This window comes from Chiloscyllium plagiosum, chromosome 31 (genome assembly GCF_004010195.1).
Source record: "Chiloscyllium plagiosum isolate BGI_BamShark_2017 chromosome 31, ASM401019v2, whole genome shotgun sequence".
In the NCBI taxonomy this organism is placed as follows: Eukaryota; Metazoa; Chordata; class Chondrichthyes; order Orectolobiformes; family Hemiscylliidae; genus Chiloscyllium; species Chiloscyllium plagiosum.
Genome location: NC_057740.1, coordinates 40,438,831 through 40,465,455, shown reverse-complemented (window position 1 = coordinate 40,465,455; position 26,625 = coordinate 40,438,831). Strand labels below are relative to the sequence as shown.

At 45.0% G+C, this 26,625-nt stretch overlaps 1 protein-coding gene across 1 annotated transcript in view; it reads right to left on the bottom strand.

Moving 5' to 3' along the window:
- The window catches only part of yjefn3 (YjeF N-terminal domain containing 3), a 177,302-nt gene that overhangs the window by 63,345 nt on the left and 87,332 nt on the right, over positions 1 to 26,625 (bottom strand). The window contains exon 2 of the mRNA XM_043721477.1: positions 18,316 to 18,424. Within this exon, the coding sequence (XP_043577412.1) occupies positions 18,316 to 18,424 (109 nt within the window). The remainder of the gene's footprint in view (positions 1 to 18,315; positions 18,425 to 26,625) is intronic.

Below are 26,625 nucleotides of genomic sequence, written 5' to 3'. Positions count from 1 at the left end.
CTTCAACCCCAGGGCATCTGTCTCCCTGAATATTCCCATTGAATCTGCTTCCATTGCCTTCTCAGACTGTGAATTCCAGATCACAATAACTGGCTGTGGCTAAAAGATTTTTCCTTACTTCATCCCATGTTCATTTGCCAATGTTAAATCTGTACCTTCTGATTACTGCTCCTGCTGCCAGTGGAAACAGTGCCCAGGCAGAAATATAAACAGCTCCTGCACTTGAGCATCTGAATGGGTAAGAATTAGCAGCTGAAAACCTTCCAGCATTGACCTAGCCCTTCAGAAATTGAAGATTAAAATATCTGCAGTTGCTGGGATAGGGGTGGGGGGGAATTCCCAAGGACAAAATTCATAAAGACATTAAAAACTGTGTTATTTTTCATCTTCTTCATTTACTGTTTTTCTGACTCTAGGTCTGTGACCAGTGTTCTGCAAGGATTTCTGTTGTTTGTAATATACAGAAATGGACGGAAATGTCGGTGGTGTGATTAGTAGGTTTGCAGACGACACAAAAATTGGTGGAGTTGTGGATAGTGAGAAAGAATATCAGAGGAGATATCGGAATGTAGACCAGTTGGCATGTTGGGCAGAGATATGGCAGATGGAGTTTAATCCAGACAAGTGTGAGGTGATACACTTTGGGATGTCAAAATCAGGAAAACTTTTACAGTAAATGGCAGGACCTTTAGGAGCATCGGTATACAGAGGGATCTTGGGGAGCAAGTCCATAGCTCCCCAAGTGGCAGCACAAATGGATAAGGTGGTAAAGAATGCACAGCATGTTTGCTTTCATTGAGCAAAAAGATTGGCAAATCATGTTGCGGCTGTGTAAGACTTTACAAAAAACCGAAGGAACTGCTCATGCTGGAAATCAGAAACAAAAACAGAATTTGCTGGAAAAACTCAACAGGTCTGGCAGCACCTGTGGAGAGAAACCAGAGTTAACATGTCAAATCCAGTTCTGAAGAAAGGTCACTGGATCCAAAATATTAATCATTGAATTCCTACTAGGTGGAAGCAGGCCATCCAGCCCATCAAGTGCACATTGACCCTCCAAACTGCATCCCACCCAGACCCATACCTCTACCCTATCCCTGTAACCCTGCCTGCACATCCTTGGACACGATGGGCAATTTGACATGGCCAATCCACTGTAACCTGCACATCCTTTGGACTGTTGGAGGAAACCAGAGCACCTGGAGGAAACCCGCAGACACAGAGAGAATGTGTAAACCCCACACAGACAGTTTCCCCAGGATAGAATTGAACCCGGGTCCGTGGGGCTGTGAGGCAGAGGTTGGGAGGTGCCTGGAACGCGCTGCCAGGGGAGATGATAGAAGCAGGGACATTAGCAAGGTTTAAGAGGCATTTAGACAGACACACAAACAGACAGAAAATAGAGGAATATGGACCATGGGATTAGTTTAGAATAGCACCATGGTCAGCGCAGAGCTGGTGGGCCGAAGGGCCTGTTTGTATGATGTATTGTTCTACGTTCTGTAACAATATTGGAGATGGCGGAAAGGGTTTTTGTTTGGGTGAAGTCAAAGGTCATGTGATGGAACCCACAAGAATATTCCAGAATTCCATGAATTGTCAGAAAAGAGTAACAGAGCTTCATGGGAACACCATCCATCTACAAATTCACCTCCAAACCATACACCATTTGGCTTGGAACTACATTGCTGTTCCTTCAGTGTCACTGGGTTAAAATCCTAGAAACTTAGAAACTAGGGGCGGCAGTAGGCCATTCTGCCCATTGAACCTGCCCCGATATTGAATATGAACATGGCTGACCATTCAGGTTAGTACTCTATTCCTGCTTTCTCCACCATATCTTTTGATCCCTTTAGCCCTAGGAACTATACCTAACTCCTCTCTGGAAAATCCTGGGACTGCCTTCCAGCCATTACTGTGTGTCTCCTTCCACCACGCGGTGGTTCAAGAAGGCAGCTCACCACCTCCTTCTCAAGGATAGCTGGGGATGGGCAATAAATGCTGGCCCAGCCAGTGACACTCATCCTGTGAAAGAATAAATGTAATAAAATTTGTCAAATTGCTAAGTATTAAAGGAATATAATTCTGGGAACTCTCACTAGAAACCGTAAGGAGCCCATGAAAATGTATCCAACACTTTGGTTCCTGAGACTCTGCAAGCTGAGCTCATTAGGGAACGTGCAGAGTCATAAAGTGTGGTGCTGGAAAATCACAGCCTGTCAGGCAGCATCCGAGGAGTAGGAGAGTCGACATTCCGAGCATAAGCTCTTTCATTTATGTCCAGAACATCGACTCTCCTGCTTCTCAGATGCTGCCTGACCGGCTGTGCTTTTCCAGCACCACACTCTCAACTCTGATCTCCAGCATCTGCAGCCCTCACTTTCTCCCTGGGGACCTGGCAAAGCAAATCAATAAAGAGACTGATTTAAGGTGAGGAGTTGGAGCAGGTTAAGAATCCATGCTGGACCTTCTTAAATCTCTTCATTGGAAGCTTTACGGAGAGATTACTGGAAACCTGGATGAACTGGCACAAAGAGACATTTTTGTTCTGTCTGGATGGATTCTATTGACTTTCCATCAAAATGAGGCGCGAGAGAAGGAAGACCCTCAAAAAATCCAAACTCAGGAACTTTAAGGGTTTAGAAGCCCAGTTCAGACCTCCATATAACAAAAAGAAATATAAATGTACTGAAGAATGTGGAAGAAAGAGATTTAACAGAACAATGAACCAGAACTATTAGGGACAGTTAGGTCAGGGCTATTTTTTCTTGAATCTATAGAATACTGATGAGACCTTATCTAGAAAAGTGTGTCCAATTCTGGACAAGGCAGTTTAGCAGAGAGACCAGGAACTCTGGAGAAAAGTGAAAGCTGATGGATGACCTAATGTCTTAAAATTACCAAGGATAGATGCACAGAAGGTGCTTCCCCTTGGTATAGCTGGATTGGGGAGACCAAAGTGAGAGAACATAAATTAAAATAGTCTCCCAATAAATTCAATAGGGAATTTGGGAGAAACATTTTTCATCCAGAGGGTGCTGAGCATGTGGAACTTGCTCCTACAAGGAGTGATTAAGGTGAACGGAATGGATGCATTTATGCTGGGTAGATACATGGGGAGAAAGGAATCAGAGAATATATTGTTGGGTTCGATGAAGAGAGTGGAAAGTGGTTCACTGGAAACAGGGAAACCAACATTCGGTGCAGACACGATGGGCTGAATGGCCCCTTTTTGCACTTTAAGGATCTGACCATTCTTCTATGAAACATTGATCAGATGGATTGTAAAATTCTCTCTAAAATAGGGATTTTTCATTTTTCAATAGAACAGTGAGATAAGTTGCAAAGAAAAGTATAAGACAGTGGAAATGAGGTCCAAAGAAATCCAAAGTATGTGCAGGAAGAGGAGTGGGTGAAGCCACTGATAGCTCAGTCTGTGCCCTGTGTTCAAACAGACAGACATCTGCTCATTATTTCTATTTGATATAGCAGGTTCAGGTTCAAAAAAACTTTAATCATTTGGGTGTAATTAACAGTAACTAATTTAACCATTTGAGCCCAATTTGTAGCTTGGGCATAATGAACTATTATCATCTAATTATCTATAACTGGTCCTAATTTAACCATTTGAGCCCAATTTGCAGATTGAGTCTAATTAAATATTACTATCTATTCAACCTTAACTAATCTGAATTTTAATCATTTGAGCTATTACAGTTTGGCCAGTGGCCTCATGTTCAAATAGGCGGCGCAGTGTCTCAGTGGTTAGCGCTGCTGCCTCACAGCACCAGGAACCCTGGCTTGATTCCAGCCTCAGGAGACTGTCTGTGTGGAGTTTGCACATTCTCCCCGTGTCTGTGTGGGTTCCCTCTGGGTGCTCTGATTTCCTCCCACAATCCAAAGATGTGCAGGTTAGGTGAATTGGCCATGCTAAATTGCCCGTAGTGTTCAGGGATGTATAAGTTAGGGATAAATATAGGGTATGGGTATTGGTCTGGGTGGGTTACCCTTCGGAGGGTCGGTGTTGTTGGGCCAAAAGGGCCTATTCCCACACTGCAGAGATTCTACGAATCTTCTTCAAATGTAAATCGACTCTCACCTGACAAAGGAGCATCACTCCGAAAGCCTATGATTTCAAATAAACCTATTGGACTATAACGTGGCGTTGTGTGATTTCTGACCTTGTGCACCCCAGTCCAACACCGGCACCTCCGCATTAAACCTGTAGTGACCACACATGGAAGCAAATCTTTGTACCTGAAGCCCTTTAAGAAGTTAATGAAATGTGGATCAGGGCACAATGATAATGACAGGGCCTGCTTTCTCCAGGTAAGACAGATAAAAGCCCTGGTTTAATGAGGTCAGCAAGATCCCACAGGTAGAACCAAAAAGGGTTGGCATTGAGGGCTGGGCCTATGAGAGGGCTGTCAAATGGATAGGATTCTACCTGTCAATGTTCACAATTCATAGCACCAAATGGAAGTAGCCAATTGTCCTCCATTAGGGTTTGTCTTGATGGGTTGACGAGAGCGTGACGTGAGTGTGTGTTTGGGTTGTGTCTTCTATGCAAACAAACTTTTCCATGAATGTTCCTGGTGTCCTGGGTCCTCCTGGATTCTCGGTAGTGTTCTGGTTACTCAATGTGACCAAGTGTAAAGTCATCCAATATGGATCTTCATGGATAAAATGGGAATATATTCTAAGAGGGGACAACGTTAGAACCAGTGAAGGTCCAAAGTGATGCATTAATGTATGTCGATTGTTAAAATGAATGTGAAAATAATCAAAAAGTCAATTAGAACACCTAGATCCTCTGCCACCCAGGAGATCAATGGACAGAAGACATATGGAAACATCTGGTGCCACAAGTTCCATTCCAAATCACAAGCTTCGCCCCTGGGAACTAAATCACAGTCCTTTCAAAATCCTGTGACTCCCTCCCTGTCAGCATGTCAGATGCACCTCCACTCCAAAACATGCAGTGGGTCAAATAGGCAGCTCACAACCAACCTTCGTCAAGGTAATCGGGAATAAAACAATAAATGTCAATGACTCGCACATCTTAATATCTATACAACCCGGTAAAGATCATGCTTCAATCGACAGAACCCAGATGAGACTCATGACTAGAAGCACTGGGCGCCTCAGCTTAGAAACGAACCTTGGAGAGAGTAAAAGTGAAAAGTAAAGTCACCAAAGGCCTGCTCTCTGAGAGACAACTGATGAGAGCTTGACCTGAAGGTCACCATCCCTCAGGCAAGGAGACAGGTTGAGAATGAGGGTCTTTCATTGTAATCACAGTCAATACTGGAACTGAGTCTATCCTTTTGGTATCACTCTATCAGCCATCCAGCTAACTGAGCTATATGGCTTCACCAGAACAATGTCTGAACTATAAGGGTTAAATTACACAAACCTGGGGTTGTATTCCCTGAAATTTGTAAGTGATGATTTGATCAAAGTTCTCATCTTACGAATTAGCGTTCATTAGCAGAGAGATTGAATTCAAGAGTCGTGAAGTGATGTTGCAGCTGTACAGGACCTTGGTTAGACCACATTTGGAGTTCTGTGTGCAGTTCTGGTCACCTCACTTTAGGAAAGATGTGGAAGCTTTGGAGAGGGTGCAGAGAAGATTTACCAGGATGTTGCCTGGAATGGAAAATAGGTCGTACGAGGATAGGTTGAGAGTGCTAGGCCTTTTCTCATTGGAACGGCGAAGGATGAGGGGTGACTTGATAGAGGTTTATAAGATGATCAGGGGAATAGATAGAGTAGGCAGTCAGAGACTTTTTCCCCGGGTACAACAGAGTGTTACAAGGGGACATAAATTTAAGGTGAAGGGTGGAAGGTATGGGGGGGTGTCAGGGGTAGGTTCTTTACCCAGAGAGTGGTGGGGGCATGGAATGCGCTGCCTGTGGGAGTGGCAGAGTCAGCATCATTGGTGACCTTTAACTGGCAACTGGATAGGTACATGGATAGGTGCTTAAGCTAGGACAAATGTTCGGCACAACATTGTGGGCCGAAGGGCCTGTTCTGTGCTGTATTGTTCTATGTTCTATGTTCTTACGAAGAGGAGCAGGTAGAGTGAATGGAGAGTGAGAGAGTCACAGGACAGGAGCCATGTTCTTTCTCAGGAAACCCTGAGTAATGGGAACAGTTTGGAATTCTCTTCCACAACCTGCAAGTGATGTTAGATCAATTATTAACTTTAAGCTGTGATTGATAGAATTTTATTCATCAAAGGTGTCAGGGTCTGAGGTATTTTGGAGTGAGTTGAGGGAGTTCGATCACAGACCAGCCATGAATTCATAAATGTCATAGCAGGCTTGAGGGGATGAATGGCCTTCTGTTATTCATGTGTTCCCAGATGAATGATCTATCATTCCGTTTTGCCTTGAGCATGATTTCCAATAGAAGGGATGATTTCTTGAATCTCACGCACAGCAGCAGGACATCAGTTTGAAAAGCATTCCAGAGATTTTCAGAGGGAAACACTGACAATAAGTTATACTTAGATCTGGATTTAATACTGGCTTCTGCCGCACTCCCATTGACATTATTAACCACAGTCTCTAAACAATGTCTGTTAGTCAGGCTTCAACCTTTCAGGAGAACAGAAACGGCAGAGAGCAAGAGAGAGAGAGCTAACCAGAAGCTAAAATAATAGCCCGCTAATGATCTCACCAGTAAATGCACTCATGGGTGGGATACAAAATTATTCAGACATCCTGGTCCCAGTCTCACTCCTTACCCAGTGCTGAGTTACTTAGAATACACAACACAAAAACAGGCCATTCAGCCCAACACATCTGTACTGGTATTTATGCTCCACATTTTCATTGGATGTGCGAGTCATTGACATTTATTGTTTTGTTCACGATTACCTTGACGAAGGTTGGTTGTGAGCTGCCTATTTGACCCACTGCATGTTTTGGAGTGGAGGTGCATCTGACGTGCTGACAGGGAGGGAGTCACAGGATTTTGAAAGGACTGTGATATAGTTCCCAGGGATGAAGCTTGCGATTTGGAATGGAACTTGTGGTAGTAGATGTTTCCATATATCTTCTGTCCTTCATTCCCCTGGGTGGCAGAGGATCTAGGAGAAGCAGGTAAGCTCAGTTGGCTGGATGGCCAGTACAGATTGATACTAATGGCATGGGTTCAATTCCCACATTGCCTGAGGTTACTATGAAGGACTCTCCTTCTCAACCTCTTCCCTTGCTTGAGGTGTGGTGACCCTCAGGTTAAACCCCCATCAGTTGTCTCTCTCTCTTCTCCAGTGGGATTATGGCTACTTTACCTTTAAGAGGTTCCAGTTGGGTAGACATTGTTACTGAAGATTAGGACAGACTAACATAACCAGAAATACATAAAACAAAAAAAAAATCAATCCTAACCCAAAATACAATCTGGAATGAAAGGTGGAAATGAGTAGGAGGGGGGTGTGAAAACAAATTGAGAAGACCATTATAGAAAATCATAGAAGCCCAGCTCGAAAGGAGGCCATTGGGCCCATGTTCTGTCTGGTTCTTTCCAAGAGAAACTCATCCAATCCCACGCCCTTTGTGAATGTGACTATTAATAAAGGAAAGAGATTGCAGAGGTGAGTAACAGTGTGGCAGTGTGGCTGACTTTTACATAAAGGTTTAATTTAGAAGTGTTTCATTTTAATTGCGCTCACTAGTGTTCCATCCTGCTCAATGCTCCTCACAGAATTTGATGGGGAAGAAAACCAGATAGAAAGTAACATTCCATCCAGTTTCATCTGCTTTCTGAAGGCGAGACTGCCAGGCCTGTATGGAAATTAATTACTTTAGTCATAGAGTCATTAAGATCTACATCACAGAAAAAAAGCCCTTCAGCCCATCGATTCTGCTCTGGATGAAACAACCACCTGACTGTTCTAATCCCATTTCCCAGCACTTAGCAAGTAGTCTTATCTGCCTTGACACTACAGGTGTACATCTAAAAACTCCTTCAATGTTCTGAAGGTTTCTGCCTCTCCCACCCTTACAGACAGTGAGTTCCAGATTCCTACCATCCTCTGGGTGAAGAAAGAAGTCCCTGACATCTCCTTTAAATCTCCTACCCATTACCTTCGATCTATGTCCCCATATCAGTGCTCCTTCTACCAATGGGAACAGCTTCTTCCTGTCTACCCTGTCCACTCCCCTCATAATATTATACATCACAGTCGTGTCTCCCCTCAGCATCTTCTGCTCCATGGAAAACAACCCCAGTCTGTCCAATCTCTCTTCCAAACTAAGACCCACTGGACCAGGCAACATCCTGTTAAATCTTCTCTACATTTTCTCCAGTGCTATCACATCCCTCCTATAATGTGGATTCCAGAACTGTGTAAATTACACTCACTGTGGCCTAACCAATGTTTTAGACAGTTCCCAGCATAAGCTCTCCCTGCTCTTAAACTCTATGTCTCGATTAACAAAGGCATGTATCCCACATACCTTCTTTATTCACCATCACTTTAGGGAGTGGTGTACATGCATACCCACGTCTCTCTGATCCTTGGTGCTTCCCTGCATCCTACTGAAAATTCTGTATTTGAAACAAGTCCACAGAAGCCGGCATCCTATCCACCAAGTCCCCCTTTATTTACATATGGAGAATCCTTGACACTGATCCAGTTCCCTCAGAGCCAGCTCTCAGTGTGAACAGAACCTCTCACACTCCTGTTTATACCTGTCAGCCAGGGCTCCATGATTCAATCAGGCTAACAGCCGTAGCTCCTTGATTGGACCAAGTTAATAGCCCGGACTCCGCGATTGGACCAGATTACCAACCAGGGCTCCTTGGTTGGATCAGATTAGCAGCCCCATTCAGGGAACTCATGAGGTCCACCTGAGTGACCACCTTTACAATCACTACATCGCTCCCCCGCAAGGACGTAGGCCTATTATTTTTATTCTAGTTCCTCCTGGGGGTGTTTAGGCACCGTCAGGTTCCTCTGCCTCTGCCTCAGATACAAGCGGTGTGTGAAATACTGGAGATTGACCCTTGTGTCTCGGAAGAAATTCATTCTCCTCTTCAGGCGGCCAAGGCATTGAGGCAGCGATATCCCTGAGTCTATACCCGATTCTGAGGGACCTTCAATATTTGATAGAAAGGGAGAGCCCACAAGTTCCAGAACAGTTGGAAAGGCTGCATAAGATCCAGGGCACGTTTTGCTCTCACACTGTTTGTGCGTTTGCAGCTTTCATATGGTCCACATATTTATTCAGGACGACCGCACTGACCTGAACTTTGTTCATGAGGTTTTGATGGTGTGACTATGTACAGAGAGAACCTTCCCTTTTATGAGGAAGAGCCTTATTGGGTGCCATTGATTTAAGATGTTCATCGAGAACTACAATTGGATTTTTTACCCAGAGAGCAGTGAAATGTGGAATCCAAGAAGTGGTCAATGTGAACAGAACAGATACATTTGGGGAAATTAGATAAACATGTGAGGGAGAATGGGGGCGTCATGATGGGAGATTGAGATAAGAACAGATGGGAGGAGCCTTGAGTGAGACATGAACACCAGTGTGCCCTGAATTAGGCTGAACAGCCTGTTCCTGGGCCATGTAGTGTTTGAAACCTTACATAAGTTAGGCCAATGTGTGCCATAGACCCAATTGGACAAACCATATTCCAGGTTACAGAGCAAATAGAAACCTATATGCAGCTCCCCGAGAGGCTTGGTTGAGAACTGCACTTCAGTACATTGGAAGGTTGAATCTATTTGCTTATATCAGCTAAATGCCTCTCATGCATTCCTCAGATTAATTTCTCCACCATTAAAGCCTTCAGCTGCCTGATCCCAAACTTTGCACTGCTCTCTCTGCACCTCTTCACCTCACAAACTTTCTTCCCTCCTTTAAGACTGCTTTTAAATGAAGGCACGGTGGCTCAGTGGTTAGCACTGCTCTTTCACACCACCAGGGACTTGGGTTCAATTCCAGCCTCGGGCGACTGTCTTTGTGGAGTTTGCACATTCTCCCCGCGTCTGTGAGGGTTTCTTCTGAATGCTCTGGTTTCCTCCCACAGTCCAAACATCTGCAGGTTAGGTGGATTGGCCATGCTAAATTGCCCATAGTGTCCATGGATGTGCAAGATAGGTGGGTACGCTGTGGGAAATGTAGGTTGGGGTCTGGATGGGAAGATGTTTGGAGGATTGGTATAGACTCAATGGGTCAAATGGCTTCTTTCTGCACTGTAGGGATTCTATGATTGAAATGTACCTTTCGACCAAGCTGTTGATTGTCTGACTGAATCTCTCTCTCGACATGGCTTAGTGCCATACTTTAATAATCACTCCTGTTCTGGATGAAGGTTCATTTCTGGACATTTCATCACCATACTAGGTAACATCTTCAGTGAGCCTGTGGATGAAGCACCAGTGGTATAACCCACTTTCTATTTATGTGTTTGGGTGTCCTTGGGTTGGTGATGTCATTTCCTGTGGTGACATCATTTCCTATGGTGATGCCATTTCCTGTTCTTTTTCTCAGGGGGTGGTAAATGGAGTCCAAGTCAATATGTTTGTTGATTGAGTTCCGGTTGAAATACAGCACTTCCAGGAATTCTCATGCGTGTCTCTGTCTTGTCCTAGGATGGATGTATTGTCCCAGTCGAAGTGGTGTCCTCCCTCATCTGTACATAAAGATACTGGTGAAAGTGGGTCATGTCTTCTTGTGGTTAGTTGATGTTCATGTATCCTGGTGGCTAGTTTTCTGCTTGTTTGTCCAAGGTACTGTTTGTTACAGTTCTTGCACGGTATTTTGTAAACGACATTAATTTTGCTTGTTGACTGTATAGGGTCTTTCAAGTTCATTAGCTGCTGTTTTAGTGTGTTGGTGGGTTTGTGGGTTACCCTGATGCCAAGGAGTCTGAGTAGTCTGGCAGTCATTTCCAAAATGTCTTTGATGTAGGGGAGAGTGGCTAAGGTTTCTGGATGTGTTTTGTCTGCTTGTTTGGGTTTGTTGCTGAGAAATCGGTGGACTGTGTTCATTGGGTACCCATTCCTTTTGAATACACGGTATCGGTGATTTTCCTCTGCTCTGCGTAGTTCCTCTGTGCTGCAGTATGTGGTGGTTTGTTGAAATTCCAATCCTGTGAAAGTGTTTTGAACATTCCATCACATTAAAGGAGCTATATAGATATGAATTGTTGTTGTCGTAAAGCGCTTTGATTTAGCCTGAGGTCTTGAAAGGAGCTATAGAAATGCAAGATCTTCCTGATTGATGTTCAGTCGCTCCATCTACAATTACATAGTGGGTTGGAGGGCTGGGTAATATCAGGGGATGAGATGGAGGGGTCAGGAAAGGATCAGGTTTAGCAGAAAAATCCACAAAGGTCCAAAATGATTGGCACTGAATGCCTAGCTCAGGCCTGAACAGCTGCTGTGAGGGTGAAGTAATGATCACAGCAAGAGAGAAGGTAGTGAAATGAAAGAAAGAAATCATAAAATGGTCACTGTAATAATTGGAATATTCAAGTGGAATACATCCAATAATAATCAAAGAAACAAAGGTAGGAATATTGGGAACCATGACTGAAATAGTTTGCAGCTCATTAAACATGAAGCCAGACCCAGATGATTGGAAAAAAGCTATTGTTTAAATTCTTTAGTTAAGGTCAGACAACCTGTCCTCTTCATGCTATAATGGAAAAAACAAGCAAGGAAATAGCTGCAGCTAACAGGAGCCTGGGGATGTTTCCGTGCCAAGCTGGGTTCAGGAACATCGGTCAAGCCAAGGAAAAAAACAGGTCTCAGTGGGCACAATGAGATTTAATTAAACAGTTGCGAGGGTGACAGACAAGAAACAACACACTGAGAAAGTGCTGGAGAAACTCAGCAGGTCAGGCAGCATCTGTGTCAAGAGAAACCGGGTTAATGTTTTGAGATCAATATGACACATCCTCAGAACTGACAAGAAACTAAGGGCTGATACAACCCCATGATGGGCCGAGTAGCCTCTTTCTGGAGTTATTTCTTTTTCTGCTTTCAGAGATTGGGAGTTATTGAGATTACGTAGAACATAGAACAGTACAGCACAGTACAGGCCCTTCAGCCCACAATGTTGTGCCGAACTTTCATCTTACTCTAAAATCAGACTAACCTACATACCCTATATTTTACTATCTTCCATGTGCCTATCTAAGAGTCACTTAAATGTCCCTAACGTATCTGACTCTATTGCCACTGTTGGCAGAGCATTCCACGCACCCATCATCCTCTGAGTAAAGAACCTACCTCTGATATCTCCACTAAACATTCTTCCAATTACCTTATAATTACACCCCCACATGATAGACATTTTCACCCTGGGAAGAAACCTCTGGTTATCCACTCCATCTATGCCTCTTATCATCTTTTACACCTCTATGAAGTCACCTCTCATCCTTATTCGTTCCAATGAGAAAAGCCCTAGCTCCCTCAACCTTTCTTCATAAAACATGCCCTCCAGTTCAGGCAGCATCCTGGTAAATCTCCTCTGCACCCTCTCTAAAGCTTCCACATCTTTCCTATAATGAGGTGACCAGAACTGAACCGAATTAGATAATAAAAAGCCCAAAGATGTGCAGGTTAAGTGGATTTGCCATGGAAAATGCAAGGTTATGGGGATAGAGTGGGGGCCTGGGTGGGATGCTGTTTGGTGGTTCAATACAGACCTGATGGGTTGAATGGACTTTTTCAACACTATCGGGGATTCTATGTTTCTCTGGTGCCTCTATCATTTTTATAAAATGGGGAGGTGGTGGTGTGGTGATAATGTCACTGGATTTGCATTCAATAAGAGTCTTGAAGAAAGTGCTGGCTGAATAGCGAACACAGTCGCTTCTCGTAAAATCTGGTTCATTTTTAGGGAAGGATATCCACCATCTTTACCTGTCTACCCAACACCTGCCCAGGAGTTTAGAAGAACAAGAGAACACTTTATTGAAATGTACAAGATTCTTAAGGGTCTTGACAGGGGAAATGTGGGGTGGTTATTTCCCTTTGTGGGATGACACCGGGGGGGGGGGGTGTCATCTCAGAATAAGGTCTTGCGCATTTAAGACAGAGATAAGGAGGCCCATTTTTCTCTGAGAGGAGTGATTCTGTGGAATTCTTTACCACAGAGGGCTGTGAGGCTGGGTCATTAAGTATATTCAATGCTGTGATGGAAAAATGTTTAATCAGTAAGGGGAATCAAGAGTTATGGGGTAAAGGCAGGGAAGTGGAGGTGAGGATTATCAGAGCAGCCATGTGGAGGAAGTGGAGGAGACTCACGGAATCAAACATCAAAGAAATAGACCCTTCGGTCTAGCCAGTCCATCCTGACCATGTTCCCAAACTAGTCACACCTGCTTGCTTTGGCCCATAAGGAGAAAGTAAGGTCTGCAGACGCTGGAGATTAGAGTCAAGAGTGTGATGCTGGAAAAGCACAGCAGGCCAGGCATCATCTGAGGAACAGGAGAATCGATGTTTCGGGCCGGAGTCCTTCATCAGGAATGAAGCTGGGAGCCTTGGGGGTGAGGCTGGGGAGAAGGTAGCTAAGCATGCATTGGTGGATGGAGGTGGGGGTAAAGGTGATAGGTCAGAGAGAAGGGTGGAGAGGATAGGTGGGAAGGAAGATTGACAGGTGGGACAGGTCATGAGGGTGGTGCTGAGCTGGAAGGTTGGAACTGGGGAAAGGTGGGGGGAGGGGAAATGAGGAAACTGGTGAAGTCCACATTGATGACGTGGGGTTGAAGTGTTCCGAGGTGGAAGATGAGGCGTTCTTCCTCCAGGCGTCAGGTGGTGAGGGAGTGGCAGTGGAGGAGGCCCAGGACCTGCATGTCCTCGGTAGAGTGGGAGGGGGAGTTGAAATGTTAGGCCACAGGCCGATGGGGATGATTGGTGCGGGTGTCCCGGAGATGTTCTCTGAAGCGCTCTGCGAGAAGGAGGAGACCGCATCGGGAGCAACGGATACAGATGGTGGATATCCTTCCCTAATAAATGACATTGATGGATGTGCAGGTAAAACTTTGAATGTGGAAGATTCCTTTGGGACCTTGGATGGTGGTGAGGGGGGAGGTGCGGGTGCAGGCTTTGCAATTCCTGTGGTGGCAGGGGAGGGTGCCAGGACGGGAGGGTGGGTTGTAGGAGGGCGTGGACCTGATCAGGTAGTCACGGAGGGAACGGTCTTTGCAGAAAGCAGAAAGGGGTGGGGAGGGAAATATACCCTGGTGGTGGGGTCTGTTTGGAGGTGGCAGAAATGTTGGCAGATGATTTGGTTTATGCGAAGGTTGGTAGGGTGGAACGTGAGCACCAGGGGTGTTCTGTCTTTGTTACGGTTGAAGGAGTGGGGTCTGAGAGCGGAGGTGTGGGATGTGGATGAGATGCGTTGGAGGGCAACTTTAACCATGTGGGAAGGGAAATTGCGGTCTCTAAAGAAGGAGGCCATCTGGTGTGTTCTGTGGTGGAACTGGTCCTCCTGGGAGCAGATACGGCGGAGGCGAAGGAATTGGGAATATGGGATGGAATTTTTGCAGGAGGTAGGGTGGGCGGAGGTGTAATCCAGGTAGCTGTGGGAGTGGGTTTGTAAAAAATATCAGTGTTGAGTCGGTTCTTGTGGATGGAGATGGAGAGGTCTAGGCAGGGGAGAGGGGTGCCAGAGATGGTCCAAGTGAATTTGAGGTCAGGATGGAATGTGTTAGTGAAATTGAACTGTTCGACCACCCCGTGGGAGCACGAGGTGGCGCTGATGCAGTCATCAATGTAGCGGAGGAAAAGGTGGGGAATGGTGCTGGTGTAACTCCGGACAATGGACTGTTCTACGTAACCGACAAAGAGACAGGCATAGCTGGGGCCCATGCGGGTGCCCATGGCTACCTCTTTCGTCTGGAGGAAGTGGGAGGATTGGAAGGAGAAATTGTTCAAGGTGAAGACCACTTCAACCCAAATCCTTCTAAATCTTCCCTATTCATGTATTCACCCAACTGTCTTAACTCAATGGGCAGAATGGCCTATATCTGTTCCTTTGTGTTATGGTCCAATGTGGTTGACTCTGTAAGTGTCCTCTGGAGATGAGTGGCCAGATTTGATGTAAGATTATTGGATCTTCTCTGCAACAGAGTGCCTCATGGTTTAAACACCAAAAGAACCGTGGATGCTGGCAATCAGAAACAAAAGCAGAAACGGCTGGAAATGCTCAGCAGGTCTGGCAGCATCTGTGAAGAGAAATCCGAGTTAAGGTGACCGTACCTCAGAAACATGTTAACTCTGATTTCTCTTCACTGATGCTGCCCGACCTGCTGAGCATTTCCAGCGATTTCTGCTTTTGTACCTCACGGTTTGCTCTTTCTCAGGGCCCTGTCAGCCCACATCTCCTCTTGTTGTGATTTGTATTTCTACACCCAATTATTATCAATATTGCTTATGCCCTGTGTCAGTCTAATTGATCTCAGTCATGCCACATGATGTTGATTTGCCGTTAACTGGAGGCAATGATTTGCAAGCATCTGCCAATCTATAAATTCGCCATGTCCACAGCTATTACTGTTTAATTAATCCCAAATTAATACACATATCAGCACTCAGTCCAACACTGCACACAGCATGATGCCAGGATGGTATATATATATATCAGTCCTGTGTTAACATGAATATACATCAGTGCTCTACGAATATTCATCACCCATTTGAAACTAGTTGAAGAGTTTTTTTTACTTCATTGACAGAAAATGCTTTGAAAACATTATTTTTGAGTTTTGTGTCTATCTGAAATGCTCATTGTTAAATGAGCATTAATCTTCCTGCTGTCGCTCAATGGGAAGATGTTTGCACAGTGATAATGTAACTGAAACCCAAGACTGATGTCCTGGGGAACAGAAACAGAAACAGAAACAAACAGCATGGAGAAACACAGCATGTCTGGCAGCATTGGTGGAGAGAAAGCAGAGTTAACATTTCAGATCATAGAGTCGTACAGCATGGAAACAAACCCTTCGATCCAACTAATCCATGTTGAACATAATCCCAAACTAAATTAGTTCCACTAGCCTGCTCCTGGCCCATATTTCTACTCATATACTTGCTAAGTGTCTTTTAAACATTGCACTTGTACCCACATCCATCACTTCCTCAGGAAGTTCATTCCACATGTGAATCACTCCAGTGAGCCATTCTTCGGGCTGGAAAGAAGGGTCTCTGGATTTGAAGTGTTAACTCTGTTTCTCTCTCCATGGATGCCAGGTTTCTCCAGTAATTTCTTATTTTTGTTTCCAATTTCCAGTATCTGCAATTCCTTGTTTGATTTTCATGTTCTGAGGACATGGGTGTGAATGCCGCTGTGGCCAATGGTGAAATTTGAATAAAAACCTGGCATTAAAAGTTTAATGGGGACAGTGTAACCATTGTTGACTGTCTTTAAAAGCCCATCTGGTTCACTAATGTCCTTTTAGGGAAGAAATCTGCCATCCTCACCTGGTTTGTCCTACATGTGACTCCAGACCCACAGTATTGTGGCTGATTCCTAACCGGCCTCTGGGCAACAAATGGTAGCACAACTCACATCCTGTGAACGATTAAGAAAAAACTTGGCAATAGTTTGTAATGTTTGGTCTCTTGAAATGGAATGTTAAACAAAAAATGGCCACTTTTCCTGAGCAGTGAGGCAGAATCAGATAAGTACTCCCTTTGATAGATCACTGGCAGCCTGGGAGACATGAACTGATGCCAACCTTACCCCTATCTGCTGTGAGCCCTCTGCCAAAGGCTTTGTGTGGCAGGGTGGGAGCAGTGAGTAACAGCTGTGCATTGGAGCCACACATCACAGAATCATCGAGATATACAGTGCGGAAACTGACCCTTCAGTCCAACTTTTCCACGCCAATCAGATATCCTAAATTAATCTAGTCCCATTTGCCAGCACTTAGCCCTGATGTCTCTGAACCCATCCTATTCATGCCTTTTAAATGTTGCAATTGTACCAGCCTCCACCACTTCCTCTGGCAGCTCATTCCATACACATACCACCCTCTGCGTGAAAAAAGTTGCCCCTCAGATCCTTTTTAAGTCTTGCCCCTCTCATCTTAAACCTACGCCTTTGAGTTTTGGATTCTCCCACACTGGGAAAAAGACCATGCCTATTTACCCTATCCATGCCCCTCATGATTTTATAAACCTCTATAAGGTCACCCCTCAGCCTCCGATGCTCCAGGGAAAACAGCCACAGCCAATTCAGCCTCTCCCTGTAGCTCAAACTCTCCAACCCCAGCAACTTCCTTGGAAATGTTTTCTGAACCATTTCAAGTTTCACAACATTCTTCCAGAACAGAATGTAATATTCCAAAAGTGGCCTAACCAGTGACATGTGTAGCCACAACATGACCTCTCAATTCCTATACTCAATTAACTGACCAGTAAAGGCAAGCATACCAAATGCCGCCTTCACTATCCTGTCTACCTGCGATTCCACTCTCAAGGAGCTATACATTTGTACCCCTAGACTTCTTTGTTCAGCAACATCCCCAGGACCTTACCGTTAAGTGTATAAGTCCTGCTCTGATTTGCCTTTCCAAAATGCAACACCTCACATTTATCGAAATTAAACTCCATCCACCACTCCTTAGTCAACTGGCCCATCTGATCAACATCCCATTGTACTCTGAGGTAACCTTCTTCACTGTCCACTACACTTCCAATTTTGGTGTCATCTGCAAATGTACTAACCATTCCTCTTACTTTCATATCCAAATCATTTATATAAATGACAAAAAGCAGTGGACCAAGCACTGATCCCTGTGGCACACTACTGGTCACAGGCCTTCTGCCCAAAAACCAACTCTCTACCACCACCCCCTGTCTCCTACCTTCAAGGGACTAGCTCTCCCAATATTCCATGTGATCTAACCAGTCTACCATGTAGACTGCTGTACAACACAGCTGTTGAACACCTTGCTGAAGTCCATATAGACATTGCCCACCATGCTGTCTTTGTCACTTTGAAAAACTCAATCGAGTTTGTGAGACATGATTTCCCACTCACAAAGCCATGCTGACTATCTCAAATCAGTCCTTGCCTTTCCAAACACATGTAAATCCTGTCCCTCAGAATCCCCTCCAACAACTTACCCACCACTGACATCAGGCTCACCGCTCTATACTTCCCCAGCTTTTCTTTACCCCTGTTCTTAAGTAATGACAACACATTAGCCACCCTCCAGTCTTGTTGCACCTCACCTGCTGCATGACCCTGTCATGTGCTGTGTAGGGTTGGCCCAGTCCGTGTGATATGGAAGGGAGATCAGTGATTTGGATGAGGATGTCTGTGAGTTACCAACCTTCGCTATTGCCATAGCACAGTTGTGCCCAGACATCTCTATCAACTGCTGCTGTCCAAATCTGTATTCTTCATAGAGTTCACCCTCCAGTGCCTTCGCCTCTTCTTTACTGCAGAAAACACAAGGAGATGTGTGACACAGTGAGAACACAATAGTCTCCTCAGATGAAATTTCCTCTTCCAACAAATGGGGGATGGACAGATATTCAATGGATTGGCATCAGGGAGATTCTCACTGCCCCACCCAACTTCCTCCCCACCCACCAGCCAGTTCAGGATACAATCTCTGGGAGGGACTGTCCCCATGGTCTCTACTATGAGCTATGCACGCTGCAGGCAGACATTTTTTCGATAAAGTCTTTGTGTCAAACTATCTGCTGTGTTGTACAGGCAAACCCCAGCATATCCCTTTGGCTGTCCACAACAAGCAAGGTACTGAATGTACTCAACCAATCTTTGCTCACAGAACTCAAAACACCATGTCCAATCTTCAGTATGGTTCTGCGATTGAACAACATTTGCTAAATAATCCAGAGTGTGTGAAGAATGATACAGACAACCAATTTAGGATTGTCAGTGAGATTTGCTGTAAGGCACATTGATAATTTAGATGCTACACATTAGCAGACAGGGTCCTGATCTTTGCAAACTGGAAGATTTTGTACACAGATCTTTGAAAGTTGCCACCCAGGTAAATAGTGCGGTGAAGAAGGCATATGGCGTACTGGCTTTTATTGGTAGAGGAATTGAGTTCCGGAGTACTGAGGTTGTATAAGCCTCTGGTGCGGCCGCATCTGGAGTATTGTGTGCAGTTTTGGTCGCCATATTATAGGAAGGATGTGGAGGCACTGGAACGGGTGCAGAGGAGGTTTACCAGGATGTTGCCTGGTATGGTAGAAAGATCGTATGAGGAAAGACTGAGGCACTTGGGGTTGTTTTCATTGGAGAAAAGAAGGTTTAGGGGTGACTTGGTAGAGGTGTACAAGATGATTAGGGGTTTAGATAGGGTCGACAGTGAGAATCTTTTTCCACGTATGGAGTCGGGTATTACAAGGGGGCATAGCTTTAAATTAAGGGGGGGTAGGTATAGGACAGATGTTAGGGGTAGGTTCTTTACTCAGCGAGTCGTGAGTTCATGGAATGCCCTGCCAGTAGCAGTGGTGGACTCTCCCTCATTATGGGCATTTAAGCGGGCATTGGATAGGCATATGGAGGATAGTGGGCTAGTGTAGGTTAGGTGGGCTTGGATCGGCGCAACATCGAGGGCCGAAGGGCCTGTACTGCGCTGTATTCTTCTAAAAAAAAATCATGTATTTGCACCAGACTCATTCAATTCAACAAAATTGATGGCAACCATTTGCTGATTCATTTCTTAGGGCAATGCCTTGACCAATCAGAGTCAATGTGCCTAGTTTAAAATCGAAACAAAACCTGGCAGTTAATTGTCAAACATTAGTTGCATTCTCCATGGCGACACCTCAACCAATCAGATTCCACTTTTGCACTCTCCTGTCATATAGTACAAAAGTTGGTTTTCCTATTTATTGGTATTCTTGCAGATTATCCTGATGATGGCGAGACAGAAAACCTCAACAAAATGTGTCTTCTTCCAGCAAGTGTTCAAGTCAGATGCTATCAACTTACAGCATTAAATGTGATGGATTGGGGATGGAAGAGGCCACCGGAGGTTGTTAAGAACAGGAGAAGGATGGTCAGTGGGACTTAGTGGAATAGGATATGGGCTCTAGTGTTCTGGACAAATTATATTTCAGGTTAGGGAGCAATTCGAAGGATCAGGTGAAGTCACTGAGCTTAGAGTTGACAAAGACACAGATGAAGGTTCATTGGCTTTGGGAGAATAATGTAAAGCTGGATAGCTTTTTTCATTCTTCATCCATGGTTTGTGGACGCCAATGGCTGCTCACAGCCCTTATTGCCTGTTCCTAGTTGTCCCTTGAGAAAGTAGTGGTGAGCTGCCTTCTTGAACTGCTTTAGACTATGTGCTGTTAGTAAACCTAGATAGGGAATTCCAGGATTTTGACCCAGGACTCTGAAGATATATTTCCAAGTCAGGATGGTGAGTGGCTTGGAGGGGAACTTGCAGGGGGTGGTGTTCCCATGTATCTGCTGCCCTTGTCCATCTAGATGGAAGTGACCATGGGTTTGGAAGGTGTTGTATGAGGATCCTTGGTGAATTTCTGCAGTACGTCTTGTAGATGGTACACACTGCTGCTACTGGGCGTTGGTGGTGGAGGGAGTGGATGTTTGTGGATGAGGTGCCAATCGAATAGGTTGCTTTGTCTTGGGTGGTGTAATTGGAGCTGCACTTATTCGGGCAAATGGGGAATATTCTATCAAACTCCAGACTTGTGTCTTTTAGATGCTGGTTATCCCAGTCCTTGAAGTGTAATTATATCATTAGCAGGAGCTGGGAGATGTACCTGCTGCCCTTGGCTTTCGGGACAGTGGAGATTGCAGGTGTGAGCTGTGCTGTTGATGATGCCCGCGTGGGTCACCACACACAGGATGGTTACATGTTACTTAGACTGGCAGAAACGGAGGAGCAGGGCCGGCAGCCGCGTGTTAGAAGATCAATGAGATGGACAGAACAGGAGAGAAGACCTAAATTTATCTTAGTTTTTACGTGAATGTGGGCTGTAGAGGGAAGATTTAATTAATCAGTGTTTGGTTAGAATTGATTGCATAATTAAGACTAAGGATAAAAATAACAGTATGGAGGTGTAGAATGTAAACTAAGCAAATATTAGCACTGTTCTAGAGAAGGTGATTAACGGCTAATAGTTACATAGATCTGGTAGAGAAATTTCAAGGTGGGGGGAAAGGTTGCTGACTGTAAAAGCTGTCAGCAAGATCGATTTTAAAGAGGGGTTTTCATGTCTCGAGTTCTGTTGGTGCTGACTATTCCTTCTCCTTCTTAACTCCAACAGCACAAGGTCAGGCCTGTGAGTGAAGAAATGTCTGGAATGAGATGTTGGTTTTCCATTTGAGATCTTCACATAGTCAACATGTCATTGGTCCCTTGTTGGGCTGCTCATGTTTTGCCCTACAGCCCCCTCTACCTGGTGAGAAGCATCCTGCACCATCTATGACAGCTTTTCCTCTTCCTCATTCTGTTGTATGCAAGATCTTTCTGGTCTCTATCTTTACCTCTGCTTTTGTGTAGGTGCCAATGAGCTCCATGAACACCTTCATGATCCCGTGCATTACGGCCTGGAAACTCAGAGTATACAGCCTGCAGAATGCTTTCACCCCCATCTCCTTGACTTTCAGATGCAGGGGGATTGTGAACGCTCCACACAGACGCACACATGGGATAACACCCCCACCCCACAACCACCCCCCTACCACTACCAACATGGCTGGGGTGCCTGAGGTGTGCTTCCTCTCTGAATTCATTGAATGATGACACATGGTTGGGTTGTTGGTGTTTGGAACTATCACAGCCAATTCACTTTCTTTCCGCAGTGACTGCTTCCTTTCACTGAGCCTTAACTGAGAAGACACGCGACAGTTATCCTGCAGTTTCTGTTTCCATCGCCTTCAGGTTTTTGTATTGGTGTTGTGCAGGGATACACGCAAACAGAATTCAGACCCCTCCTGTTTGTCCTGAACATTCTCTGCAAGGCTTTAGGGGTGGCTCAATGTTACCTTACAGTGCCAGGGACCCGCACTTGATTCCTGGGTGGGATGCCCTTCTTAGGGCTGGTGTGAACTCAATGCGCCGAATGGCCCACTTCCACACTGTAAGGATTCTATCAGTAAGCAAGCTCATTGAGGAGAAAGATGGTGCTGGTTAATTTGCCATTCAATTCATTCACTCTGTACACTCTTCCTCTACATTACATTTCCACACACGCACCTCCCGCACCCCCCCCCCCCCCCCCCCCACCCCTGCAAGTGAATGTAAGACAGATCCAGAATGAAGTGAGGAAAACAGCTAGTGGAGGAGAATTTGACAGCTACTGGCCCAAAATCATTGTTTGTAGAAACAAAGAAGAAAAAGAAGGCCATTCAGCCCCTCAACCCTGTTCCCTCATTCTAGACCATGGCTGGTCATCAACCTCGGATCCCATTTTCCTGGACCATCCCCATAATCCTTAACGTCATTAGCGAGAAAAACATCCGTCAATCTCTGCCTTGAACCTGCTCAGAGACTAAGCTTCCAAAGAAACCCTGGGGTAAGGGATTCCAAAGCTTCATCCTCCCAAATCCAGCCATCCCCAGTTTACAGCACACCTGAATTGTGCCAATTTTTGAATCTGAAAATTACAGGCAGATATTTTTCAGTATTTAATAATTAGTGTTTTCCAGTTTTTGTGATGTCATCCTAAGCCACTGAATAAATTTGAAAACAACTCCAGCCTCAGTATTGTTCCAAAGCCATGTCTTCAGGGCACTGAGCTGATATTCTTTGCATCTTGTGAGTGTGATTTTTATGAATTCTTTTGAGCACCAGGAATAGAACCTTGTGATGATCTGTTAGTTACCACCCCCGTCTTAGCCTCAGCAGGACACCTTGCCTTTTATCACCTTCTGCCATCCATTGCCAAGCCAATTTTCTTCCTTTTCTTCATGATTAAATCAATCTCCTGCGGTGCAGCACATGAGGAGTGGAAGCAAGGATTTGCATTTCTCTACAGTCTTTCACCATCTCACAGGATTTTATATCCAATGAAATACTTTTTGAAGAGTACTAGTGTAGGAAATGCAATTGCTGAATGCACACAGCTGTTAATTCATGACTGGAGAATGTTGGTTGAATGATAAATATTGGCCAGGACACTGAAAAGATTAGGTCCCCAACAGTGGGGAAACAGGCCCTTTGGCCAAACCAGTCCACACCAACCCTCCGAACAGTAACCCACCCAGACCCATTTCCCTCTGACTAGTGCACCTAACACGATGGGCAATTTAGCATGGCCAATTCACTGACCCGCATATCTATGGACTGTGGGAGGAAACCCACGCAGACATGGGGAGAATGTGCAAACTCCACACAGACAGTCACCCAAGGCTGAAATTGAACCTGGGTCCCTGGTGCTGTGAGGCAGCAGTGCTAACCACTGAACCATCATGCTACCCAAGGATTTCTGCTGGTCTTCTTAAAAATAACACTGTAAGGTCATTCACCTCCAAGACAGCACCTCTGGCAGTGCAGCACTCCCTCAGCACTGCAGCGGGATTGTCAGACCAGAGCTTGTGCTTAAACTCCTGGCTGGAGAAGGATTCTGAATCTGTGAACTCCCTAATCACAGGCGAAAGAAATACCCACGAAGCCAAGGTTGACACAGTAAGGACATAGTGTCGTTTTTAGGAAAAGCAGGGTCAGAGATTGGGGAATAATTGCATCCAGACGTGAAAATGCAAGCTAATCTTAGTTTTAATTTAGTGCATTCTGTCCTTAATAAACAAAATGTATCAAATTTATATAAATGATACTTAAATAATGGAAACGTACAGCAATCTTGGGAACCACCTGCAAGAGTCTCTGGGAGATACTATCCATGGTATAGAAGTGGACGTAATTGGATATTTACCCTGTCAATCATACCCAGACACAATAGCATTGTCAGGGACTGGGACTGAATTAATGGATATAGTTTGCAATATGTAACCATCCTCCAATAACCACACCTTGATGGCAAAAGCACCCTCCGATCAGCAGGAGAAATTCCCATGGTTAAATGATTTCCACTGGTTGGAGATTATATGATCGGGGACACAATCTGAGAATTAGGGCCAGACCATTCAAAGAACAAAGAATAAATAAAATTACAGCACAGGAACAGGCCCTGATCCTGATTCTCTACCTAAACCTGTCACCTATTTTCTGTATCCCTCTGCTCCCTGTCCACTCATGTGCCTGTCTAGATACATCAGAAAAATTGCTATCATGCCCATCTCTACCACGTCCACTGGCAACGCATTCCTGGCACCCAACACCCTCTGCATAAAGAACTTTCCAAGCATACCTCCCCTAAACATTTCCCCTCTCACTGTGAACTCGTGACCCCTAGTAATCGAGTCCCTCGCTCTGGGAAAAAGCTTCTTGCTATCCACCGTGCCTACCCCTCTCATGATTTTCTAGACCTCAATCAGATCCCCCTCAACCTCGAATGAAAATAATCCTAATCTACTCAAACTCTCTTCATAGCAAGTGCCCTCCATACTAGGCAACATCGTGGTGAACCTCCTCTGCACCCTTTGCAAAGCATCCACATCCTTTTGGTAATGTAGTGATCAGAGATGTACGCAGAGATGTTCAGAAGCACTTCGACACACAGAGGAATATAGATATTTGGAACTCTGTTCAACAAAAGGCATTGGATACTGGGTCAGTTGTTAATTTTAGATCTGAAATAGATACACTTTTTGTTAAGGAAAGGTATTAAGGGATATGAGCTAAAGACAAGGTTAGGCCACAGATCAACCATGATTTCATTGAATGATGGAGCAGGCTTGAGGGGCTGAGTGGACTACTCCTGCTCCAATGTTCCTATAGTTTTAGACATGTGTTCTGTATTAAAGACTCTTTTCAAATTGACTGTATGTTGTTTGCCATAATCTTTTGCTTTAACAGACTTTGTTTGAGTCCATCTTAAGTCCTCCCCTCACCTTCAATATATCCGCTGACAAAGTGGTGTGGGTAAACTCCCTGTTTTTTTTGCAGCTCTGGCTGAGCAACTACAACAGCATCACTGCTGGAAGTTGTAATCGCAGCCTCAAAGTTTACATCGGCATTTTTTCAACTCTCTCCCCTTTCACAATGACAGGGCAGCCCAAAGCATCTGACAGCAAATGAAGTACTTTTGGAGTGTGGTCACCAACGTAATGTCAGAAATGATTGGTGGCCTGTTTTAAAACTCTGAACAAGTTTGTGTTGGAATCCTGTTTGTGCAACTGCTCAAGTTTGCAAATTAATACAAGAACCAGGAAGAGAGATAAGGAGATCTCTTTTCTCTCTACATGCAGTTTGTTAACTTAAAGGACAGTGAGAGTTGGTTTAATAGCAAAAGGGATGTACATAAGGACATAAGTAGGAATTGGAGTAGGCCATTTGGCCCTTCAAGCCTGATATCTCCAACAAACCTTTGCAGACTTGCTACCTTAGCCCCAACTTCAACACATCCCTCAATTCCTTTAATTTCTTTCATTCCCAGAATATCTCAGTCTTGAATATATTCAATGAGTGAGCATCCAAAGCTTTCTGTGTCGAGAAACCAAAAGATTCACAAACATTTTGGCAAAGAAATGTCTCCTTCTCTCAGCCCTCACTGACTGCCTCCTAATCCTCTGATTGTGAACTTTTATTTCTGGACTCCCCAGCCATTGGAATAATCAGCCTCAGCGAGCTCAGTGAGAATCATAGAATTCTACCATGTGGAAGCAGGCCATTCAGCCTAAACATCTACTGTTTCTGTTGCTCTTGATGTGGTCTCCTCTACATTGGGGAGACAGGACGCCAACTTGTGGAACATTTCAGGGAACATCTCCAGGACATACGCACTAAACAACCCCACCTGTGGCCGACCACTTCCACTCCCCCTTCCACTCCCCCAAGTGGGCCTCCACCAGTAAATCCTCGGCACCCAACGCCTGGAGGAAGAACACCTCATCTTCTGCCTTGGGACCCTCTAATCATGTGGCATCAATGTGGATTTCACCAATTTCCTCATCTCCTCTTCCCCCACCTTATCCTAGATGCACCCCCTCCAACTCAGCATCGCCGTCTTGAACTGTTCCGACCCTGTCCACCTTCCTTCCCACCTATCACCTTCACCCATCTATCACATTCCTAGCTACCTCCCCCCCCAGCTACAATCCCCTCCCATTTATCTCTCAGCCCCCTTGGCAGGCCCCCCCTCCATCATTCCTGATGAAGAGATTATGCTCAAAATGTCGATTCTCCTCCTCAGATGCTGCCTGACCTGCTGTGCTTTTCCAGCACCACACGTTTTGATTCTAATCTCCAGCATTTGCAGTCCTCACTTTCTCCCATTCAGCTCACTGAGTCCACACCAACCCTCCTAAGAGCATCCCACACAGACTCCTCCCCCTCCCACCTTCCCTTTACTCCTGCATTTCCTGTGCCTAATCCACCTAGCCTGCACATCCCTGGACACTACAGGCACGATGAGAGAATATGCAAACTCCAGACAGTCACCCGAGGGTGGAATCGAACCGGGGTTCCTGGCGCTGTGAGGTAGTAGTGCTAATCACTGAGCCACCATGCCACCCCAATAAATGTTTGCATATTCTATTTTATTTTATAAATACTTGGTGAATACCC